At 34.2% G+C, this 21,289-nt stretch overlaps 2 protein-coding genes across 4 annotated transcripts in view; both read right to left on the reverse strand.

The window, feature by feature from the left end:
* The window catches only part of LOC149702714 (uncharacterized), a 36,731-nt gene that overhangs the window by 724 nt on the left and 14,718 nt on the right, over nt 1–21,289 (reverse strand). For 2 of the 3 annotated variants that reach the window (XR_016381816.1, XR_016381817.1), the window contains exons 2-8: nt 3,848–3,900; nt 3,237–3,784; nt 2,755–3,171; nt 2,279–2,687; nt 1,139–2,217; nt 522–1,068; nt 37–427 (exon numbers count right to left, since the gene is read on the reverse strand). Coding sequence is in view for 1 of the 3 variants with exons in the window: in XM_089866623.1 (XP_089722749.1) it covers nt 21,106–21,227 (122 nt within the window). In the remaining 2 variants the exon portion in view is untranslated. Of the gene's footprint in view, nt 1–36; nt 428–521; nt 1,069–1,138; nt 2,218–2,278; nt 2,688–2,754; nt 3,172–3,236; nt 3,785–3,847; nt 3,901–20,631; nt 21,228–21,289 lie in introns of those variants that run through there. The other variant, XM_089866623.1, reaches the window with a different exon arrangement.
* LOC149702715 (uncharacterized) lies at nt 4,784–20,632 on the reverse strand. The gene is made up of 16 exons (XM_089866598.1): nt 16,910–20,632; nt 14,036–16,838; nt 13,458–13,747; nt 13,326–13,375; nt 12,839–13,251; nt 12,133–12,584; nt 11,092–11,553; nt 10,377–10,842; nt 9,746–10,311; nt 9,069–9,529; nt 8,399–8,999; nt 7,054–8,178; nt 6,218–6,976; nt 5,614–6,149; nt 5,103–5,537; nt 4,784–5,026 (listed from the first exon to the last, which is right to left on the reverse strand). The coding sequence occupies exon 1, from the start codon at nt 19,829–19,831 to the stop codon at nt 17,468–17,470; it is 2,364 nt and encodes a 787-aa protein (XP_089722724.1). The 5' UTR covers nt 19,832–20,632; the 3' UTR covers nt 4,784–5,026; nt 5,103–5,537; nt 5,614–6,149; nt 6,218–6,976; nt 7,054–8,178; nt 8,399–8,999; nt 9,069–9,529; nt 9,746–10,311; nt 10,377–10,842; nt 11,092–11,553; nt 12,133–12,584; nt 12,839–13,251; nt 13,326–13,375; nt 13,458–13,747; nt 14,036–16,838; nt 16,910–17,467.

Here is a 21,289-nt window from a genome sequence, read left to right on the forward strand (position 1 = left end):
TATATTCCAATTAAAAAGGCCAAACAATGCTCATACCTTGAGTGAAGGTGCAGCTTGTAAACGATTCAACATTTCTAAAAAAAGAAATAAGTTTAAATTACCAGAATATAAATGTTTCAATAGAAAAAGAAAATAGAGTTAATTCTATCTAGTATTTATTAAGAAATTTAGAACATTTTTTATTTCAATTTTTTGATTTCTTATTTACAAAATTTAAATCAGGTTTAGGATGGTTGTGTTCGTAGTGCGGTAAAACGGTAACAACATCGTTAATAGTAACGATACGCGAACGGCAACTGGACCGAAATTTCGGGTAATCCGAACATCTCCAAATAACGGTTGAACTTTTGATTTTGTCGCGGTAAAAGATGTATCCTTCGAAAAGCGCCATTGGATAACCTCTACTGCTATTTATCAGTTGAATTCTCTGTTAAACATAATAGCGAATAAGTTTGCGTTTCAACAGCAAATTTGCAAACAAATGCAAGGGGATGCAATATCAAAAATAATAATTGACGTACTTTGTCAAAGATTGACGCAATACCGGTCACAAAATTCCGATTATAAGTCTCTGTAATGTAAAAGATTATTTGCGTTAAATTCATTAATGATAAACCATTCCTAGTTAATTATTCAAAGTGATAAATAAAAATAAAATGAACTTTCATTATTAAAAATTATTTATTAAGAAAATTAACAAAAAGTCGTACGGAATGGTTGTGCTTGACACTACACAAGAGAAATTTCTGCTAAGGTTTTTTAAACTAACTACATCTCCATTTGGATGAACTTTAGTCGAACAGTATTGAATCAGAAATTGTTATTGTTTTGGTATAAAAAATTCCCAAACAAATCAACAGGATGATGATTATGAAAATCTTTTTCGTAAATAACATATTCGTTATAAGTTCTTATACGAGCCTGACACGGTTGTTGACGTCTCCCGTATCTTGGACATCGCCAATATTTTCTCTCTTTCATACCATTCTTACAAAAGTGACGCCTAAATACGTAACCGTTGTACCAAGCTATCGAGCTTCCCTTGTGATCAACCGTAATTTCAGCTACCTGCATGGTATAAGTGTAAGAATTTCTCAACTTTTACATTAAATTAAAAACCACTTAAATTAATTCCTACCTTATTAACATTAATGTCTGTAAAGGAATAATCGCTTTCAAATGAAGTCCTCACACGAACCCTTTGTGGTACGGCTAAATTTTAAGTTAAAAAATAATTTTGTTAGAAATTTGATGAGATTTTTACAGAATTCTTCGACGACTCAAAAATGACATTTTATTGTAATTAATTATTCAGAGTATTTGATTCAATACAAAATTGTAAATCAAGCGTGGATAATAAAAATATCAACGCGCCATGGTGATCTATTTTCTTTATTAATTAATGGCAATGCAACACTGTCCGCGATTAAGTGCATTAAAAAGTAAATGTTCACGAAAGACTTAAGGATTTATTTGGAAAATTTCTTACGCACAATTATTTCACGAATGACTTAACGTTTAACGCACATTCGTTGCTCGCCGTGATGATGAGTTCCGATTACATTAACGGCACGATCTTCGAACGTTTCAAGTCTGGCACCGCAATTATTTTTGAAACACCACCACGTTTTTCTACCGTTCTTGTAACTACACATTTGTCGATACGCGTAACCCCGATAGAAAGCTAGACGTTGCGATGCCTTTATTGCAGTTACCAGCTTGTCAGAATCATCAGACGACGATTTTTCTCGTTTAATTTTGGAAGTATCGATTATAGTTGGAACTCCGATAACGCCAACTGAATTGGAACCTAAGGAGAAGGCTAGCGTTAAGTGAAACATCGACAACGTTTCCATATGATCCCTAAGAAATCTCAAGAATATGTTTACGATAATTTTTTAAACTTTCATTTTATTTTCAGTGCAACTAACAAACAACAAAACAAGTCCTTAGTCTTTAGTAAGTGGAGGCCACTTCGTAAACAATTGAACTTAAGTTCTAATCCATCGGGTCATGATTATGGATTCCCTTTTCACATATTACATATTCATCAAAAGTAGTTATGCGAGCGGGACACGGATTTGATCGTCGTCTATTTCTAGGACATCGCCAGTACTTCCTCTCTTCAGTGCTGCTTTGACACGTGTGGTGACTAAATACGTAACCATCATACAATGCTACTGGTTTGCCCCTGTGATCAACCGTAATCTCAGCCATCTGTAATATGCAATAATGATTCAGGAATAATAAACAATTAAGAGGTAACGACAAATTCAACCTTATTCATATCGAGCGAAGATTGCACATTTTCGACTTGAACCCTTGATCGAATTCTTGGCTTGCGAACTATATTAAAAACGTTTAAATAAATATTTTAATTTTAATTAAAATGGGTTGCGCGTATGTTTTAGAACTGAAGTAGAAACTTTCAGAAAATAAAAGGCAAAAAGAATAAATAATATTTTATTGGCAAACATTATTCAATGATTATGGTTTCCCGAATCATAAATGACATATTCGTTATAAGTTCTTATACGAGCGGGACAAGGTTCTTTTTGTCGTTTGTGTCTTGGACATCGCCAGTATCTTCTCTCTTCAGTGGTGCTGGAATTGACGTGATGACTGAACACGTAACCATTATACAAGGCTATTAATCTATCCTTCTCATCGAATTTTAATTCAGCTATCTGTAATAAGCGGATTTCTTAAGATCGATGTATTAATTAACGAGAAAGGCGTAACAGCATATTTTACCTTCTCTTCATCTATGAAGTATTCTCTATTATTGACTACAACTGTCGCTGGAATATTTTGCCTTCCAACTAAATTTAAGAAAAAAAGGGAAGTGATTTGTTCAAATTGTTCCGAAATTTGTTCAAATTGTTATGTAATTTTGTTTTAAAATGTTCAAAAAATATATAGATTTTATGTTTTAAATTTTTATTACAGAAAATTAGTCAATAAAGAATATGCATGATTATGAATTCCTTTTTCAACAAGCACATATTCATCAACAGTTGTTATGCGTGCTGGACACGGTTCTTTGAGTCGTTGGGACCTTGGACACCGCCAGTGCTTTCTCTGACCCGAACTGCCCGTATGACGACTAAATGCATAACCATTATACCAAGCTACTGGTTTGCCTTTGTGATCAACAGTAATATGAACCATCTGCAATACGGGACAATAATTAAAAATATAAATAAAAACCAATTGATAATGCCAATAAATTTTACCTTATTAGCATCTGTAAAGTAGTGAGTATTTTTAACTTGAACTCTCGTGCCAACTAAATTTGAAAATTTAAGGAATGTAATAGTCAAATTGTTTTTTTAATTTTAATAAGAAATGTTGATGAAGAAATAGCCAAAAAATGAAAAATGACAAATTATGATATTTTATTGGACATGTGAATAACTATGATTATGAACTCCATGTTCAATATTGTTCATTAACAACAAAATGGTCAAAAGTGGTTAAACGAGCGGTTGTTTTTTTAATTTTAATCAGAGATGTTAAAGAAGAAATAGCCAAAAAATGAAAAATGACAAACTATGATATTTTATTTGACATGTGAATAACTATGATTATGAACTCCATGTTCATTAACAACAAAATGGTTAAAAGTGGTTATACGAGCGGTACACGGTTCTATAAGTCGTTTGTATCTTGGACATCGCCAGTATTTTTGCATTTCCGTATTGCTTTGATTGGTATCGTTACTAAATACGTAACCATTATACAAAGCAACGAATCTACCATTGTTAACTATAATTTCAGCTGTCTGCAATAAGTTTATTTTAATAAAAGATCTAAAGAAAGACGTAACCTTTTCTACTACTATTACCTTCTTCACATCGCCATTAATATTCTGATTTTGAACTTGAAGAATCGTACCAACTAAAATAAAAAAAAAAGAAATTTAATCAAACGGTTTTGGAATTTAGTTTATAGGGTAATTTTGTGTAGAACCACTAATTAATTTTAAGTTAATAGGAATAATTACGTCCCCATATTTTCCATGTTAATATGTACGCGGGTTTTGTGCGTGGGCCTTGAGTGTTCTACGTCACGCGTTATAATTCTGACGTCTTTAGTTTCAAACTGTGCTTTCATTGGTTTGGTTGTCTGCTTACATTCCTATATCGTATGGGCAATGAAGTTGCCTGCCCGTATGACTATGGCGAAGCAATGAGGGAGATAAATTATTCCTGACGTAAAATACATCATAGTCTAGCTCCTCCCTCAAAGCCCAAATAGATAAGATGAGAAAATAGCCACGCAATTCTACTTTTCAATTAGTTAAAATAAAATAGAGATCAAGAAGGGAAAAACGATATTTTATTCAAGGTGAAAGAGCGTGATTATGAACTCCTAGTTCTTTAACAACACAATTGTCATAAGTTGTAATCCGAGCCGGACACGGTTGTCCGCGTCGTCTGGACCTACGACATCGCCAATATTTTCTTACTTCCGTTGTGCTTGGACCAGCGTGGTGACTGAATACGTAACCATTATACAAAGCAACCAATATACCCTTGTGATCATATGTAATTTCCGCTTTCTTTAAATAATAACCAATTTTCATAAGTTACTTGTTAACCAAAGAAAGTTGCAAACAATAAAATGTTTACCTTTCTCATATCGACAGGCCGATTTTTAAGTCGAACCCTCCTAACAACTAAATAAAAAAAAATATAAATAAAGTTGAACATTCAAATTGATTTTTTATTTTGATAAGATTATGACTGTAGAACTGTTCAAAAATAAATAGGCGTAAGATGAATTAAGAATTAAAAGTAATATTTTATTCGGTCATGTTTGTTCAATGATTATGAATTATTTTGGTTTCGTCATTTAAAACGCATCCATTAAAAGTGACCAATCGAGCCGGACATTTTGAGGAACATTTTATGCACCTCCAATAAGTGTTAGCCAAATTTTTTTTGGAACGATGAATATAGTAATGATAACCCTGATATACACCTATTTGTGTACCTTTTTCATTTGTAAATATCCCAATAGTCTATTTGAAAAGAAAATAAAAAGAATTAAAATTAATAAATAGTGTTAAGTTAATTTGATATAAATTTCAGTATCACCTTATCAGGATTGTGGAACATTGATAGTCCATTATCATGTGACGACCACCGATTGTAATTCTCTAAGAAAATAACGTTTAAATTTAATTGTATTAACAATTAAAATCGGATAATTTTAAAATTTAAAACGCGTTTCAAATAGATACACTTTCAATGAAGAGTTCACTAAAAATCTTTATTATTATGTATAATAACTTTTAATTACAAAAATGATTCGGTATAATCAAAAGATGGATCATGAGTATGAAATCCATTTACAGACACAACCGTATTGTCGTAAGTAATTAACCTAGCTCTACAAGGTTGGTGTTGTTTTTGATACCGGATACAACACCAGTACCTATTACCCGTAGGTGTAGTTCGTTGATGACTATAGACGTATCCTTTAAACAAAGCTCTTTCGTAACCTTTTTGATTAAAGACAAATTGTAAATCCTGTAAGAATAATTAAAAATATAAACATTATCGTATGTTTAATTGAACTGGACGTTTATTTTTGCATAATTTATACCTTTGATGAAAGACTAGATGAATTATTATGTAATGAAAGTATATCTATAAAAATGAAAAATATATTTCAAAAATGTACAGAAAGAGTTTGACTCAAAATTGAAGTGATGTAACGAAGTATGTGATACTTAAAATATCAGAAATTTCAGTTCAGTTCATAAGCTTTTATTGTTCATACAAATATTTGGCACAAAAAGCTTATTGCTTGATTATCTTCGTACATTACAAAGCTAGCTCAACAGCGGGATGCTTTGTAAGTTGGTTGGTTGGTACAGTATTTATTTAATCAAGTACTTGTTGGAACATGGACAATATATTTCTTTGATCAGGTATTTCGTGGTTATGATGTCCTTGTTCGGACACAACGCGTCCTTCGAATGTCCCTATCCGAGCTCGACAAGGGGCTGGTTTACGTTGATACCTAGTGCATTGCCAATATCGTTTCTTTGTGAATCCATTCGTCATGTGCGGATGAAAAATGTGTCCATCGTACAAAACTCTTTCGCGACCCTTATCGTTCATACAAAAGTGCGCTTTCTGCAAAGATACAAATGTTTTAAACCCCTTCTAAAACACACGGATGTTGAAGAATGCTATATTCATACCTTATTCCCGGTTAGATACTTCTGTTGTTGGTCAGATGGGCGATTAACGGTATCTGAATGATATGCTAAAACATGAAAGTATCAATTAACTTGATTGGTATGTAAAATATTGTAACTAGTAACTTACACTATTACTTTCAAATACTAGTAATCAACAATAAACATTACGGTAAGGTAAGGTTTTCAATAAGAACTTTATTGGTGAAATATTGCTTCAAAAGTAAAATCAACTAGGCCTAATTTTCATCGATTCCTCTACTAAATATATGACAAATCTGTACTGTGATTCTGTGAAATAAAAGATTGGTCGGAGGTGGTAATTTCAAATTATCTATGAATTCTAATAAGTTTAATTCGAATATTAAAACTATTCGGAGATAATTCCTGGATGTTTCACTATGTCTTATAATTAGTAGAAGAATCAATTAAAAATAACCTAATTTTTCCTTTTCACCCTCCATAAAAGTGATTGTAAAATTGAAAACAATATAATGACAGTACTCGATTTATTTGATCGTTTTACATTTACAGTGAGCAATCAATCTACTTATCAGTCGGACCGTGATTATGTTTGATGAACCGTGACTGAACGATGCCTCCGCAAGTGATGATACGGACGGGACAAGGTGTGCAAGTACTTCGTCGATGTCTCGCGCATTGCCAATATATTTTACCATTACTAAAACGCTGAAGTTGAAAATGGTAACCATCAAGTATAGCTCTAACTCGGCCACTCGGATGAGATATAATTTCAACTCTCTGCATTTGTAAAGGCTTTATATTAAAAAAACTGAATAGGCTTATGGCTTCGAACGAAGAAATTATGAATGCCATACTTTGATTGGAGAGATAGGCGTTGAAGTTTGAGAGTAAATGACCCCTAAAAACGGTACGAAGTTAATTATTCTTCAAATTAGAATTAAATGTCAAAAAACCTAACGCTAATGTAATTAAGTAAAAAATATATTTTTTTGCAAAATTTTTATTAATTGAAATTCCGTTGTTGTTGAGTTCTCTTATTTCGTTGTAAATTGACGAAAAGGGCTATTCAGACGATAACAATTTTTGACTCAACTAGATGGGTCAAAAAGTTGAGTGAACAAAAATAGGAGGGTGGTCAACTTTTAATTTGGTGGTGATTCAACTGGTCCAACTTCTGTTTCCACGCCACAACTAGTTCACTCAACACAAGTTGACTCATCTAAAGGCCTATTGCAAAAAGTCTAGATATCAAAAGGGCTATGATTATGTTGATTATTCCGAGTCAGTATAGCTCCGGCTTCGTTTGTGACCAGACGCGCCGGGCACGGTGTACAGGTTTTTCGTCGATATCTCTCGCATTGCCAGTATTTTCTAGTTACACCATAAATGTTCTCATTGGCCCGACCAAGATAAAAACTGTAACCATCAAACATGGCTCGACGAAGAGGGATATTTACAAGTTGAACGCTCTAGAAAGTCGAAAATTTCACTCGATTTCACGTTGTTTTAGTAATAAACTTTACGTTAATACCTTCGTAGTTTCGACATCGTTTTGTTTCAAAGGTGTGATTGCTTCTAGAAAATACAATTTAGTAACTTTTCAACAATTCATCGACAAAAAAATATTATTTAAGCTCAATTATATTTTAGTATTGCAACGCCCCAAATGTATAGTACATAATATCAAAAATTTTATTGCGGTACATAGCACATAATACATTGGGTGAAATGTTTTTCTACAAAAACAAATCTGGGGGATCGTGGTTATGTTTGGTTCTCTTAAAAGTAATAATATTCTTGCGTACAACCAGTCTGGCTTGACAAGGGTATTTTTCGCAATACCAAGTTGATTCCCCTTTTTTTCGGCCGTGTTCGCCCAGGGTGTAATTATGACCACAATAAACTACACGAGGTTTACCATTTTCGTCTTTAGAGAATTCGACTCTTTCGAATCCTCTTTCATTTGGTTTCGGTTGAATCTGATTATGTTCAAATTATTTTTTTAATTTAAATAAATTATTGCTTGTTTGATGAAGAAATATGTATATATAGTTTTCAGACTAAGGAGAACTGATACCATTTACACACCAGGAGTCGAGACTACTTGGTGTTACTGCACTTCGTCCGCCAAGTAGCCTGGCATGCTTGTGTAAGTGGTACAGTCCTCCATAGTCTGAAACTATGTATAGTAATTCGTACATTTCTGGTCCGGCGTTCTTCAGTAACACGAACGTTTTTCATACGAGCTTTTCGTCCGCGATTTTTCCAGTTATCATCAAGACCAGGGAAATTGAAACCAATTAAACCTGTGCATCAAAAACAAATTTCGAATTGTTTTTTTTTTTTTTCAAAATTGATGTTTTATATATATCTTTTAAAAATAATGTATTTTGAACAAAATTTCTTTTTAAATTAGAAAATCATGTTTATTTTAACCATATACGACTAGTAAAACACGTAAAATTCTTATATATTACATTATTTATTATTTGTATAGTTTTCTAAATTTCTATACATTTAAGTTACAGACTTAAAAAACATTTCCTTCGTTTGAAACTGGTTATTCTGTTTCTTGGACGTAAAAAACCGGTTTTGGATGATTATGTGCGAAAGGGTTAGACCCTTTTATGACCTCTCCATTAAACGTAATTAATCGTGCGATACATTTTTCCTTGCAGGTCTTCTTTTGGCATCTCCAATAAAGGTTCTTTCGATTAATTTTACTATTATCTTGGTGATAAACGTAGCCATCGAATAACGCTAATCGAGTACCATTTTTATTAGTTATAACCCTTATTTTCTAGTTAGAAAAATTAATATTTGGGTTAATTAGTTAATTAGGCATTAATTGTAAAAATAATATATATACTTGATTGCCAGAAGGGTGAATATATTCTGGTTCTTCATATTGCGCAACTAAGAAATTCGTTTTAAACACGAAACTTTGATGAGCTGAAATGTTGAAACAACGCGTTATCATTGGTAAAAAAATGCGAAATTTCGATCAAAGATCTTTACAAATTGACAAAGAAACGAGACATATATTGTATTCAAAATATTAAATTTTAATTTCAACTTTCAAAGGAATTTTGGTATCAATAATTAAATGTTTAGAACATGTTTAGAGTGGTCATGCGCTTGTCCAAAGTCATCAATAACTGAACCATCTCTAGTTTTAATTCGAGCTTGACAGTTGACATTTTGCGTGTTAGCTGAAATACATTTCCAGTACAAGTTACGGGAAGCAACTTTACTAGAGCGATGATGGTACAAGTATCCCTTATATAATGCCATATTTGTGCCATTTTCGTTAGTAACAATACGTATGCACTGAAACAGTGAAAGTTATTTAGGCTTAAAGTTATTAGCAATTGAAATAGACCTTTTCAAAGAAGGGGTGCAGCTTGATATAGGGTTACAACAACAGAAGGGGCTTCAAAGTTGCTAGTCCATCAAATTTGGTCTGTATTGGACGTTTCTTCTTAATATAACCTCATTTTACACCCCTTCTTTTGAAAGGGTATACATTCATTTATGTTAATATACCTTATCAGTCGGATCAGTAGATGTTGAATTTTCATCATTAATTTCTGTTGAATTTTTGGTTACACTTGAACGTCTTTTACGTGATACAATACCTAAAAAGCAACTCAAATCAGAAGCCAAGAATATACAAATAACATGAAGTTTTGGTTAATTCTATAATTATTTCTTTTGTAAAGCCTATACTATAATCAAGCTATCTGCGTTTAGGGTTTTTCAACACTAAGCACTTGTAAATAAAATTCAGATTTAAATAACAACAAATTCATTTTATTTATTATTAATGTTTTTAATTGACATTTCTTTTTGGTTTGGTGATGTACTTGAAAGGTAATTCATTCGTCAGTGTATTCCACTCTGGCATGATTATGATTATGTTTCGGAAGCGCAACAATTTGATCGCCCAATGTGCTAAGTCTAACGGGGCACGAGCATTTTATAGTTGAAAATTCCGAACAACGCCAATATTGCGTTCCCAACTTTGAGGCGTTTGATTGGCAGTAAAATAAATAACCGTCGAACAAAAGGCGTGGTCGTTTACCCGCTTTCGTGTGAAACATTATGAATCTCTGTACAAATTGCAACACATTAAAAAGCAACACATTTTCAAAAGAGTCTTTGCAATATCCCTTACCCCTTCGTAATTCCCACATTCGATATAATCGTTGGAATTTCTTCTTGAACAATGATTCGCTAAATTTACGTATATACTAATTAATAATTTTGTAAGTTAGTTTAGTTTAATTTGTTTTAGGTCTTTGAATATTTGTTGATACGAAATGAATGTAAGATTTGACAACTTTGATTTAGACTCTTCAATAAATAGTACTTTTTATTCAATTGATTTAAAAACTCGTGTCTGGTCTAGGATGATTGTGTTCAACATTCGGGTATCGAATAACATCGCCTAATAATGTTGTTAACCTGGCGCGACACATGGTCTTACAGCTACCGTAATTTGAACACCTCCAGTGTGTCACTCCTTCAATGTCCGTTCCCTTAACTGATCGATAATTGCGATCTTGGTTGTATCGATATCCGCAAAATATAAGAAATGGAAAACCTTTATGGTTTCTATAAATAACAGGTTTATCCGAAGACTGCAAAAGAGATACAGACGTGTAAATAGTTTACGTATGAAATAATAAAATATTCAATTCTGAAGCGACCCCTTTAGGAGTCTGTTAGAGTGGCAACTTTCGCAATACACTATGTTGTCATTTCATAATTTTTAATCAATTATTGCTTCATTTTTGCGGGGCTCCCACTAAAATTACAAAATCATTGCCACTCATATCTCAGTTGCACCATGTCCTAAAGCGGCGATTCAGAACTTAAGACAAACATACTGAAAATGCGCAGTTCACCGGGTCATTCATTTCACCAGAATAACTAATACTGTAGAGTTCTAAATAAAAATAAAAAATAAATTAAAAACTTCAATCACTAAATTGTCGCGACCTCGCATTTAATTAATAATTCGTAAATACCAACGTCTTTAAAAAATGTTTTATTTATTTTCAAGATATTTATATAAAAATTATAGCTGGTTTTTTGGTTAGTCCGTTAGATTTAGCGTGGTTATGGGGTACAGTAGGATAACGGGTGATTTCTCCGTTAAGCGTGGACATTCTTGTTCGACAAGACCCTTTTTTCGTACGGTAATTAGAGCATCTCCAATGAATAACGCCATCGTAATCTAGGTCGTAATTACGCTCTTTTTGAGAACGAAAGTTGCGATCTCTATTGTAACGATACCCCTCATAGGATAAAACCGGAAATCCTTTTAGATTGAATTGGATTGTGGGTTTCTGAAAATATAATTTAGAACTTGAGTATCTGTTCTAAGGATCGTATAATATCTGCAAGGTTTGAGACCTCAAACGCATACGTGTACGCGTAAAACGACGTGTGTTTTGCAAATTTTTTAATTCTTTTAAGCAACTAAATTAACTTATTACAGGCACTTTTTACATTTTCTTGTATTTAAAACAATCTCAGCTTAATTAAAGTTTAGGCAGGGACAGATTTAATTTTAGAAGTAGGAATGGAGAACGGTTAGTCCGACTCATAGCCCAGTATAGAGCCCCTCCGTCCAACACGTACCGAAAAGTTTAAATTTCTTATTTGCTCACTTGCTGACGGGGACGGCGAAAAATACGTAATTCCTTTTTACCTCTGTCGCTATGACCCGCCTCTTCCTTCATAACCCTCCGTCCCGTGGAAGGGGGTCCGGGACTTTGACGTGCGCCCAGATTACTCTGTTCTCCATTCCTACTTCTAAAATTAAATCTATCCCTGGTTTAGGCATCTGATATCGCAAAAAGTTACTAATGCTATCCGACGTACACGTTGACGTTTAAGTAAACCCTTATAACCTTTGAACTTACGGGTAATTGATTTCCTAAGGGAATTCCACTGCGAATTGCAATTCTTGGTTCCTCTAAAAACATAATTTGAATATTGTTAATTTAATGACGCAGAAGTATACCTTAAAAATGCACGTGCAATAATAATGAATCGAACTTAACCAGTATTTCAAATGAGTAATTTATTTATTTATTTATTTATTTATTGGTTTAATGGGATACATAATCGACATTTTGTATGTCTTGCACCGTAATTATGGGGGATGATTATGAGGTACTGTCGGCAAGGTGACGATACTGTTCTTATAGGTGCGTAACCTGCTTCGACAACCGCCTTTAACAGTGAAGTAATTGGCGCATCTCCAACGCATAGAACCTTCGAAATCGGGTTCGTAATGGCGTTCACGGTTAAAACGGTACCCTTGGAAGTACAATGACGGACATCCTTTCTTATTCATGACTATTTCAAACGTCTAAAGGAATTACAAGTACTTTAAAAGTAATATATTGAAAGTGAATCACGCAGAGGGGTCGGATATTTGTACGACCAATTGATATATTCATTATTTTATACGCTCTTGCGATTAAATAGTAAAAAATTCTAGCACTGTATATATCATCTCCTTTAAGCCAAACAATTATTGAAATTTAATTGAATATTTTAGTCATTTATAATCCTTAATCTCGCACAATTCCCAACCCCTCGATTAAAAGATATTAAACTTACGGGACTTGATATATTGGTATCAATATTAAAAACCATTGAATGCATTCCTGTAAATTGAACTCAAAATTAAAAAATTACCATAAAAAATAAAATTTTTAAATTTTAAGAAAAGGTAAATAAATAACCAAAATCATTTAAATTTTTAAGATTCAATTTTATTATAATTTTAATTAATTAATTAATAATTAGTTAAATGCATTAGGTATTGGATGGTTATGGGGTACATTGGGTAACTCGATAATTTTTCCATCTCTCATCGATATTTTAGCTCTGCAATACGTTTTAACCCAACAAGAACATCTCCAGCGAGTAATTCCTTTAAAATCTTGATGATATCGATATCGTCTATTAAATTGATACGATTCATAAATTAAAGATGGACATCCTTTCTGATTCCTAATTACGGTGTAGTCCTAATTAATATATTTAAATATATATTAATTTTACTTTAATTTGAAATAAAGAAATTCGTAAATAACTAACTAACCGTGGATTGATTTGGAGTTACAATTCCGTGTGGTTTACGAAGCACAAGTTCTAAAATATTAATTAAACGCCTTATTAGAACTTATTGCATATATGGTAATTATTATAAACACTAATTAACTCATCAACCTACAAAAAAATTAAGGAGTACGGTACGCAAAATAATTGTTTTTATTTTCCTTTCAAAAATGTTGATTTTTTTACAGAGGGTGGGTGATTATGAGCAGCATTCGGCAGGTCGTAAATTTGAAAGCCGATAGTTGACAATATTGATCTACACCGAGCCCAATTCTTTGTGTAATAACGACACCTCCATTTGACAACTTTGTCAGCCGTAGGTCTTTGTTTGCCATTCAAATAATACTGATATCCAGCAAAGTATAAAACAAGATTTCCTTTAAGATTAACTGTTACTATGGCTCTCTGAAAAAATTCAAATTTTCAATTAGGTTAATGTTGAATTTATTTTGAATTAAAATTGGAAATTAATCCGAAGTTCTAAATCAAAAAGCTCAAATTATTATTTTTTTTTTGAAAATTTCATATTGGTAAGAGTAGTGTAGTTAGGTTAGGTTAAGTGAACATACTCGTAGCTTCATTTGGTTCAATGGGACAATAGGTAAATTTTCCCAATCAAAATGAAACTTTCAAAGATATTAATGAAGTATTGAACACTTCGGTTTAATCTCCTTTAGTTTGTAATAGTATTACTTCGTTAGTTTGAGGTGATGTTAAGACGTTTTCACGATTACGATGAAAAATTATTTCTAATTAAATAAATAAAATGATATTAACATTCTATTCACCGTACCTGTACATGAAATAAAATTACCTTAGCATCAAAGAACCCGCAAAATAATAATAATAAAAATAAAAGCAATTACAAATATATTTTGTTACGTAAATTTATTAGTACAGGTACATTTAATTGTCTATTAGACAAAGTGTGGTCTATGATTGTGAGGTACATCACGAATACCAACAATTTTACCATCGTCGGTCGTTAATCGTGATCGACACGCACCCCTATTCGTTTGATAATTGGCGCACCTCCATTGTACCAAGCCACGTACAGAATGTTGAGGACAAGCCAAATTATACCTGAAGCCGTTATAAAATAATTGAGGGTATCCACCCTTCCTGACTCGAATATCAGCTGTTTGCGTGTTGTTCTGCAAAAAGCATTTTTATTTTTTATTTTTTTAAATAATAAGAATCTGTTTCTAGTTCTGAACTTCTGACAATCATGATTGCGGAAGTCCATGTTATCAAGAGTATATAAAACAGAGTGCCAACTGCTTAGCATTTATTTCCATAGTTCGAATTGGTCAATGATGAAATACCCCTTTTTTTTGGCACAATAATAATTGGACATTCTGCATTAAATCTACTCTTGATTTTACCTTTAAAAGAGTTAATTACCATAGACGTTTCTTGAACATAACAATAAGTCTCTGAAATATAACAGATTATTAATATTAATTTTTAAATATATTAATCAATGTCTCCTTTAATTAAAGTAAGAACAACCGAATCACCTCGGTTTAACGCGTTAACTTCCGTTAGCCCTGCGTTTCCCATCAGGATATTGGTTACTTTTGGGTATTTTTGAAAGGTCTGTGTTCTTTGAACTATTTCAATTCGAAACATTTGTGGTAAAATTTCATAGATAGAAGTTACATTTTCGACTCAAAATCGATTTTCCAAAGAACATCCCCCTTAATTGCTAATAGACATTTCAGAAACACACTGTTTACACACGCGGATCTAATAAAACACATCGTCGCTTAAAGAACACAACACAAAAATGGCAATTGCTGGTAAAAAAACATTTATTTGTAAAGACATACATTTAATTCAGATAATTTGTGGTTTATGAGTATGAGGAATGTGATGTACATAAATGAATTTATCATGATCAGTAATTAATCGTGAACGACACGAACCCCATGTAGTTTGATAACTGGCACACCTCCAATGTACCATACATTTATTTAATTTAGGCAACGTGTGGTTTATGATTGTGAGGAATGTGGTGTACATAAACTATTTTCCCACGATCAGTAATAAGTCGTGAACGACACGAACCCCTTGTAGTTTGATAACTGGCACACCTCCAATGTACCATAGAACGTTCAGACAGTTCTTTAGAACGGGATAAATTGTACTTAAATCCGTTATAAATCAATTGCGGGTATCCGTGTTTGCCAACTCCAATATCGACAATTTCCGTGTTCTGTAGAATATTTTAAAATTAAAAGAATCCGCATCAATTCCGACAAGTCACGTGTCCATGTTGTCAAGAGTACACGTAAAATATATAGTGTGCCGAGGTTAATTAGCCAAATTAGCTTCCAATCTCAAGTCTAAAGAACTTAAAGAGCATTCATAACGCAGGAAAAGTGTTGCGTGACAATGGAATTGCGCATTCTCTGTATTTGTTGCACTCGTGTTTATACTTCAAGCAGAAGTTCAGATAACACAACATTATACTTTATTCTAAATATAAAACTAAAATATTAAATGATCTCTTATTACAAAATAATTAGCATTTAAATTACCTTAAAAACGAAAACTATTGTGCCGCAATTGATTTAGTGGCGTCTGCTAAATTGAACCTCTTACCCCTACGGGATTGGTTGAATTCTCATAGGATGAGAGAGGTATGGGTAATCGGTTAGGTTTTGCAGACGCAACAAAACCAATTGCGCCACAGTAGTCCTCGATTTTAAGACTATTTAAATTCTAATTATTTTGTAATAAGAAATCATTTATTCTTTTTGAATATTTAATTCCTCTTATATTTAAAAAATTTCGTTCTTTTCATGTATAATGTTATGTCACCTCAACTTATCCTTTAAATAACGATTTATTTACCATAGCAAACGGTTCCTGAACATAGCAAAATGCCTCTGAAATATAACAAAATTATTAATTATATTTATTTATATATATGTATTTTTTAAATATTAATTACAATGTATCTCAATAAACTAAGTACAAACATATTAAAATAGTATATCTTTAATAAGAAATGTGGATAATACAATTACACCGGGGGATGATTATGTGGTACTTCGGAAAAATTAATAATTCTACCATTAAGCGTTGAAACTTTGGCTCGACAAGAGCCTCGTTCAGTTTGGTAATTAGCACACCTCCAATGCATAATTCCGTCGTACCCAGTTGCGTACAGTTTAATACCGTTAAACCTATAACCTTCATAGTACAATACTGGATTACCTTTTAGATTTTTCTTAATCTCAACTACCTGACCAAAGGGTGGTTGACAAGGTTGTAAGGTATCATTCAATAGTTTGTGATTATGAGTTAAGTTTGAGTAACAAACGATAAAGTTGTTTTTCGTAGCCAGCGTCGCTTCGCAGGTATTATTAACGCATCTCCATTTAATTACACCATTGTATTTAGACTCGTAATAACCTACACGATTGAAGCTGTATCCATTGTGTACCAGGACAGGATTTCCGGAACTCGTATAACGGAAGTGTACATTCTAATGGAAACATTTGTGTTTTGTTTCATTAACAAAAATTAATCTGTATTATAGATTTACATAAAACTTACACTTTTAGGTATTCCAGTTGAATTATTATTGTTGTTACAGTAATTTAAAAGGATGTCTATTAAAACAAATTTTGGTTAAAAAAAACCACAATAACAGTAATATCAATTAAGCAAATTATGAAGTTAATAATAATTTGGGAAATTATTGCCGAAAAAAAGCGAGTTTTATTCGAAAAAAAATACAAAATAATTGATAAGGAACTAGAATTAATTAGTGATAATGGCACAATATTGGATTTTAAGCAATCACAAAACTTAACAATTAAATTGATGAAGACTCATGAATTTCTCGTGTAATTTACAATTACATTAAAATTAAGTTTTTAAAATTGGTTCAAAATTTAAAAATTACACATTGCCAAAAACGTATGGCGTTTGAAAAATAGTAAAACTGTTGTTATTATTATTAAAGGAACAATTACCCGTATTGTACTTAAATCATGCAATTTTGTTGCCGAAAAAAAACGTAACTTCATGACAGAAATTAAAATTATTATAAAACGTAAATGGAGATTAGATTTGAAAGGGTATAAATGAGATCATGAGGGAGAAGTTGCTTCATTTTTTTCTGGAAGGAGGCAAAGGATGATTATGTTCATAATCCGGATATCCTTCGATATATCCATGACGAGTGACGACTTTAGCTTTGCAATGGACATTCCTCATACGGTACTTGGAACAACGCCAATGAATACGACCTTTATAACCTTCTTGGTACGAACGATCCCGGTAGAAAGAATGGTTTTCGAAATACAGAGTAAAGAATCCCCTTTTGTTTTTGCGAATTTCCGCCCTCTCGAGGCCACGATCCATCAGAGGGTCAGGGTCCACGAGTTCGTACTGTCCACCATACTTTGATCCACCATCTTCTTCTCCATGATGTGGTCTACCATCATCCGCATCTTCTTCAACATTTGAGGTGTTAGCACCATCTACGTCACTATCTTCATCGTTCCACACAATGCGGCTAGGCATTGGAATCAGGTTGATGACGGGTATGCTGGTATTTTCTTGAGGAGCATCTTCCGTCACTTGGAATTGGCTAGAACCAATAGTACAGTCCTCATCTTGTTCCATTTTTAATTCCGTCAAAGATTCAGTGGGATTTTGTGGTACAGTGTCGAGAAAGCAAGTGTCATCGATATCTGTCGCTTCAGAATCTGTTTCAGATATTGAGCGTTCACGATTGGTATTAAGTACCAGGTCAACTTCAGGGACTGCTTCGAGGACTGGTGGATCTTTGGTGGCATCATCAATTACATCATAAACTAAAGGTACATTTTTAATGTCGATTTCCTCTACTTTTACCGACATGCAATAGGTATGGTCATCGAGACAATAATAGTCTCTTTCGGGACTAAATTGATTTGGTTTCAATTGTATCGCGAGCAATTCGGGAGACAGTTTTGGCATTTCTCTGTCAGGAGAGATCATGGAACGTAGGTTTTCTTCGCGAGTGTTAACATTCATTTCGGGAGATTCTTTTGGCTCAATGATATGTTTTTCATTTGGTTCCGGTGGTGATATATTTTCATCTGTACCAATGGTAATCATCGTCTTGGATTCCTGAAGTGGAAGATTCCCATTAGGACCAGCGTATTTATTGTCAGATGACAATGATTCATTTGAACAGACGACGGGCATCTGAGGTGACTCCAGACGTGGCAGATTTGGAATTGGAACAATGCCACTGGCCTCCTGTTTCTCCAGAGGGGGAAGATCTTCAATTGGAATAATGCCACTGGCCTCCTGTTTCTCCAGAGGGGGAAGATCTTCAATTGGAATAATGCCACTGGCCTCCTGTTTCTCCAGAGGGGGAAGATCTTCAATTGGAATAATGCCACTGGCCTCCTGTTTCTCCAGAGGGGGAAGATCTTCAATTGGAATAATGCCACTGGCCTCCTGTTTCTCCAGAGGGGGAAGATCTTCAATTGGAATAATGCCACTGGCCTCCTGTTTCTCCAGAGGGGGAAGATCTTCAATCGGAATAATTCCATGGGCCTCCTGGTTCCCCAAAGCGGGAAGATCTTCAATCGGAGCAATGCCATGGGCCTCCTGGTTCCCCAAAGCGGGAAGATCTTCAATTGGAGCAATGCCATGGGCCTCCTGGTTCCCCAAAGCGGGAAGATCTTCAATTGGAGCAATGCCATGGGCCTCCTGGTTCCCCAAAGCGGGAAGATCTTCAATTGGAGCAATGCCATGGGCCTCCTGGTTCTCCAGAGCGGGAAGATCTTCAATTGGAACAACGTCATTGGTCTCCTGGTTCTCCAGAGCGGGAAGATCTTCAATTGGAACAACGTCATTGGTCTCCTGGTTCTCAAGAGCGGGAAGATCTTCAATTGGAACAACGTCATTGGTCTCCTGGTTCTCAAGAGCGGGAAGATCTTCAATTGGAACAATGTCATTGGTCTCCTGGTTCTCAAGAGCGGGAAGATCTTCAATTGGAACAACGTCATTGGTCTCCTGGTTCTCAAGAGCGGGAAGATCTTCAATTGGAACAACGTCATTGGTCTCCTGGTTCTCAAGAGCGGGAAGATCTTCAATTGGAACAATGTCATTGGTCTCCTGCTTCTCAGGAGGGGGAAGATCTTCAATTGGAACCATGTCATTGGCCTCCTGCTTCTCAGGAGGGGGAAGATCTTCAATTGGAACCATGTCATTGGCCTCCTGCTTCTCAGGAGGGGGAAGATCTTCGGGTGAAACAATGTCATTGGCTTCTTGCTTTTCCACAGGGGGAAGATCTTCAATTGTAACCATGTCACTGGCCTCCTGCTTCTCAGGAGGGGGAAGCTCTTCGGGTGAAACAATGTCATTGGCCTCCTGCTTCACCGTTGGGGGAAGATCTTCGCGTGAAACAATGTCATTGGTCTTCTGGTCCTCCTGAGTTAAAAGAGATTCATGTGAACCAAATTCACAATGCATCTGAGGTGGAAGTTTCTCTTTGGAATTCAGGTTCTTCGTATCAGGGGACTCCGTTGGAATGAGGTTTTCATTTGGACTAAAGGTTTTTGGACCAACGTCCTTCTTCTTAGTGGTAGTAGTAGCTTTTCGCGTTCGTTTTCGTTTAGAGCCAACGAGATTTTTCTTCGACGCGGTGGAAGCATTGGCGTTAAACGTTTCATCAAGTTTTTGATTTTCATTCGGATCCAGCTTCTTCGTATCACAGGAATCCGTTGGAATGAGATTTTCATTTGGACTATAGGGTTTTTGATCAACGTCATTCTTCTCAGTGGTAGTAGCTTTTCGCGTTCTTTTTCCTTTAGAGCCAACGAGATTTTTCTCCGACGCTGTGGAAGTATTGGCGTTGAACGTTTCATCAGGTTTTCGATTTTCAATTGGTTCGGAGTCTTCATTTTTATCGGCGGTAGTTTTGGGTGTTCGCTTTTCTTTGGTGTTAGCAAGGGTTTCTTCAGGTATTACAGAATTAACTTCTTTGGTTCTTGAAAATCTAAGCTTTCTCGTTGACGGAACAATATTAGCAGGTTTTCGTGGCGCTCTCGTAACTCTTTTCTCCGTCGCACCTATTTTATTTTTTTCTAAGCTGCCAGCGTTTTGGTGAGCCTTCCCTAGCCTCTTTAGAACAACTAAAGCTTTGGGGATTTTGATTTCCCCAGATACATCAAGTTCAATGACTTTTGAAGTGTTGACCTTATGAGGAGTGGTCTCGACCTTACGAGGCGTCTTTTTGACCTCGCATAGAAACTCGATGCCTAAAAACAACAATCATGGTTAGGTTATTAGTACGAATAAAAGGCATTTTGCCTGCCTACACTTGTCACCCTAGGCCTATAACATACTATTAATCATCACTACATGTAAACGCATGAAAATTTTAACACCAATGGTAAACAAACAAGTTTATTTGATCGTTTAATAATTTTTACAACTGTACCAAATTGTGTCGTTCTATATTGTCTCCAAATACATCATAACAAATGTGAAATATTTTTAATTGGTAATAATGCCCTTTAAAGTCGTCTCAAATACACAAAATGAAACTAAATCATTTTGGTTTTCAGAATTGTTTCACATTTACTACATCCATCTACTAGACTTTGTGCGCCTCCATTGTAAGTGATTGATAAAATTATCAAGCCAAACCAATTTCCAACATTCGTCGCAATTAAAAACAGGTTTCGATAAGAAAACTTCATAAACGCTTTTTTTCTTGTAAACATTTGTAGAAAATAGGTATTTTAAAATTGCTGATGCGTCGAGTTCTTTCTCTTCAAATTATAATGAATAAATCTTAATTTATCACCAACAGCATTTCGAACGGATTTTTCACTACATTCCGGGAAATATCGCAGAGTATAATCTACACAAAATAAAACGACGCTTCATCGAATTATCATCATATGAATGTGACGGATTGCGAAT

Source organism: Phalangium opilio, unplaced genomic scaffold (genome assembly GCF_054372755.1).
Source record: "Phalangium opilio isolate 3A_F unplaced genomic scaffold, DU_Popi_V2 ptg000017l_1, whole genome shotgun sequence".
NCBI classification, from domain to species: domain Eukaryota; kingdom Metazoa; phylum Arthropoda; class Arachnida; order Opiliones; family Phalangiidae; genus Phalangium; species Phalangium opilio.

Coding starts and splice junctions, on each gene's coding strand:
- LOC149702715 (XM_089866598.1), bottom strand. CDS start 19,831: ATGCATTGTGAATTTGGTTCACATGAATCTCTTTTAACTCAGGAGGAC.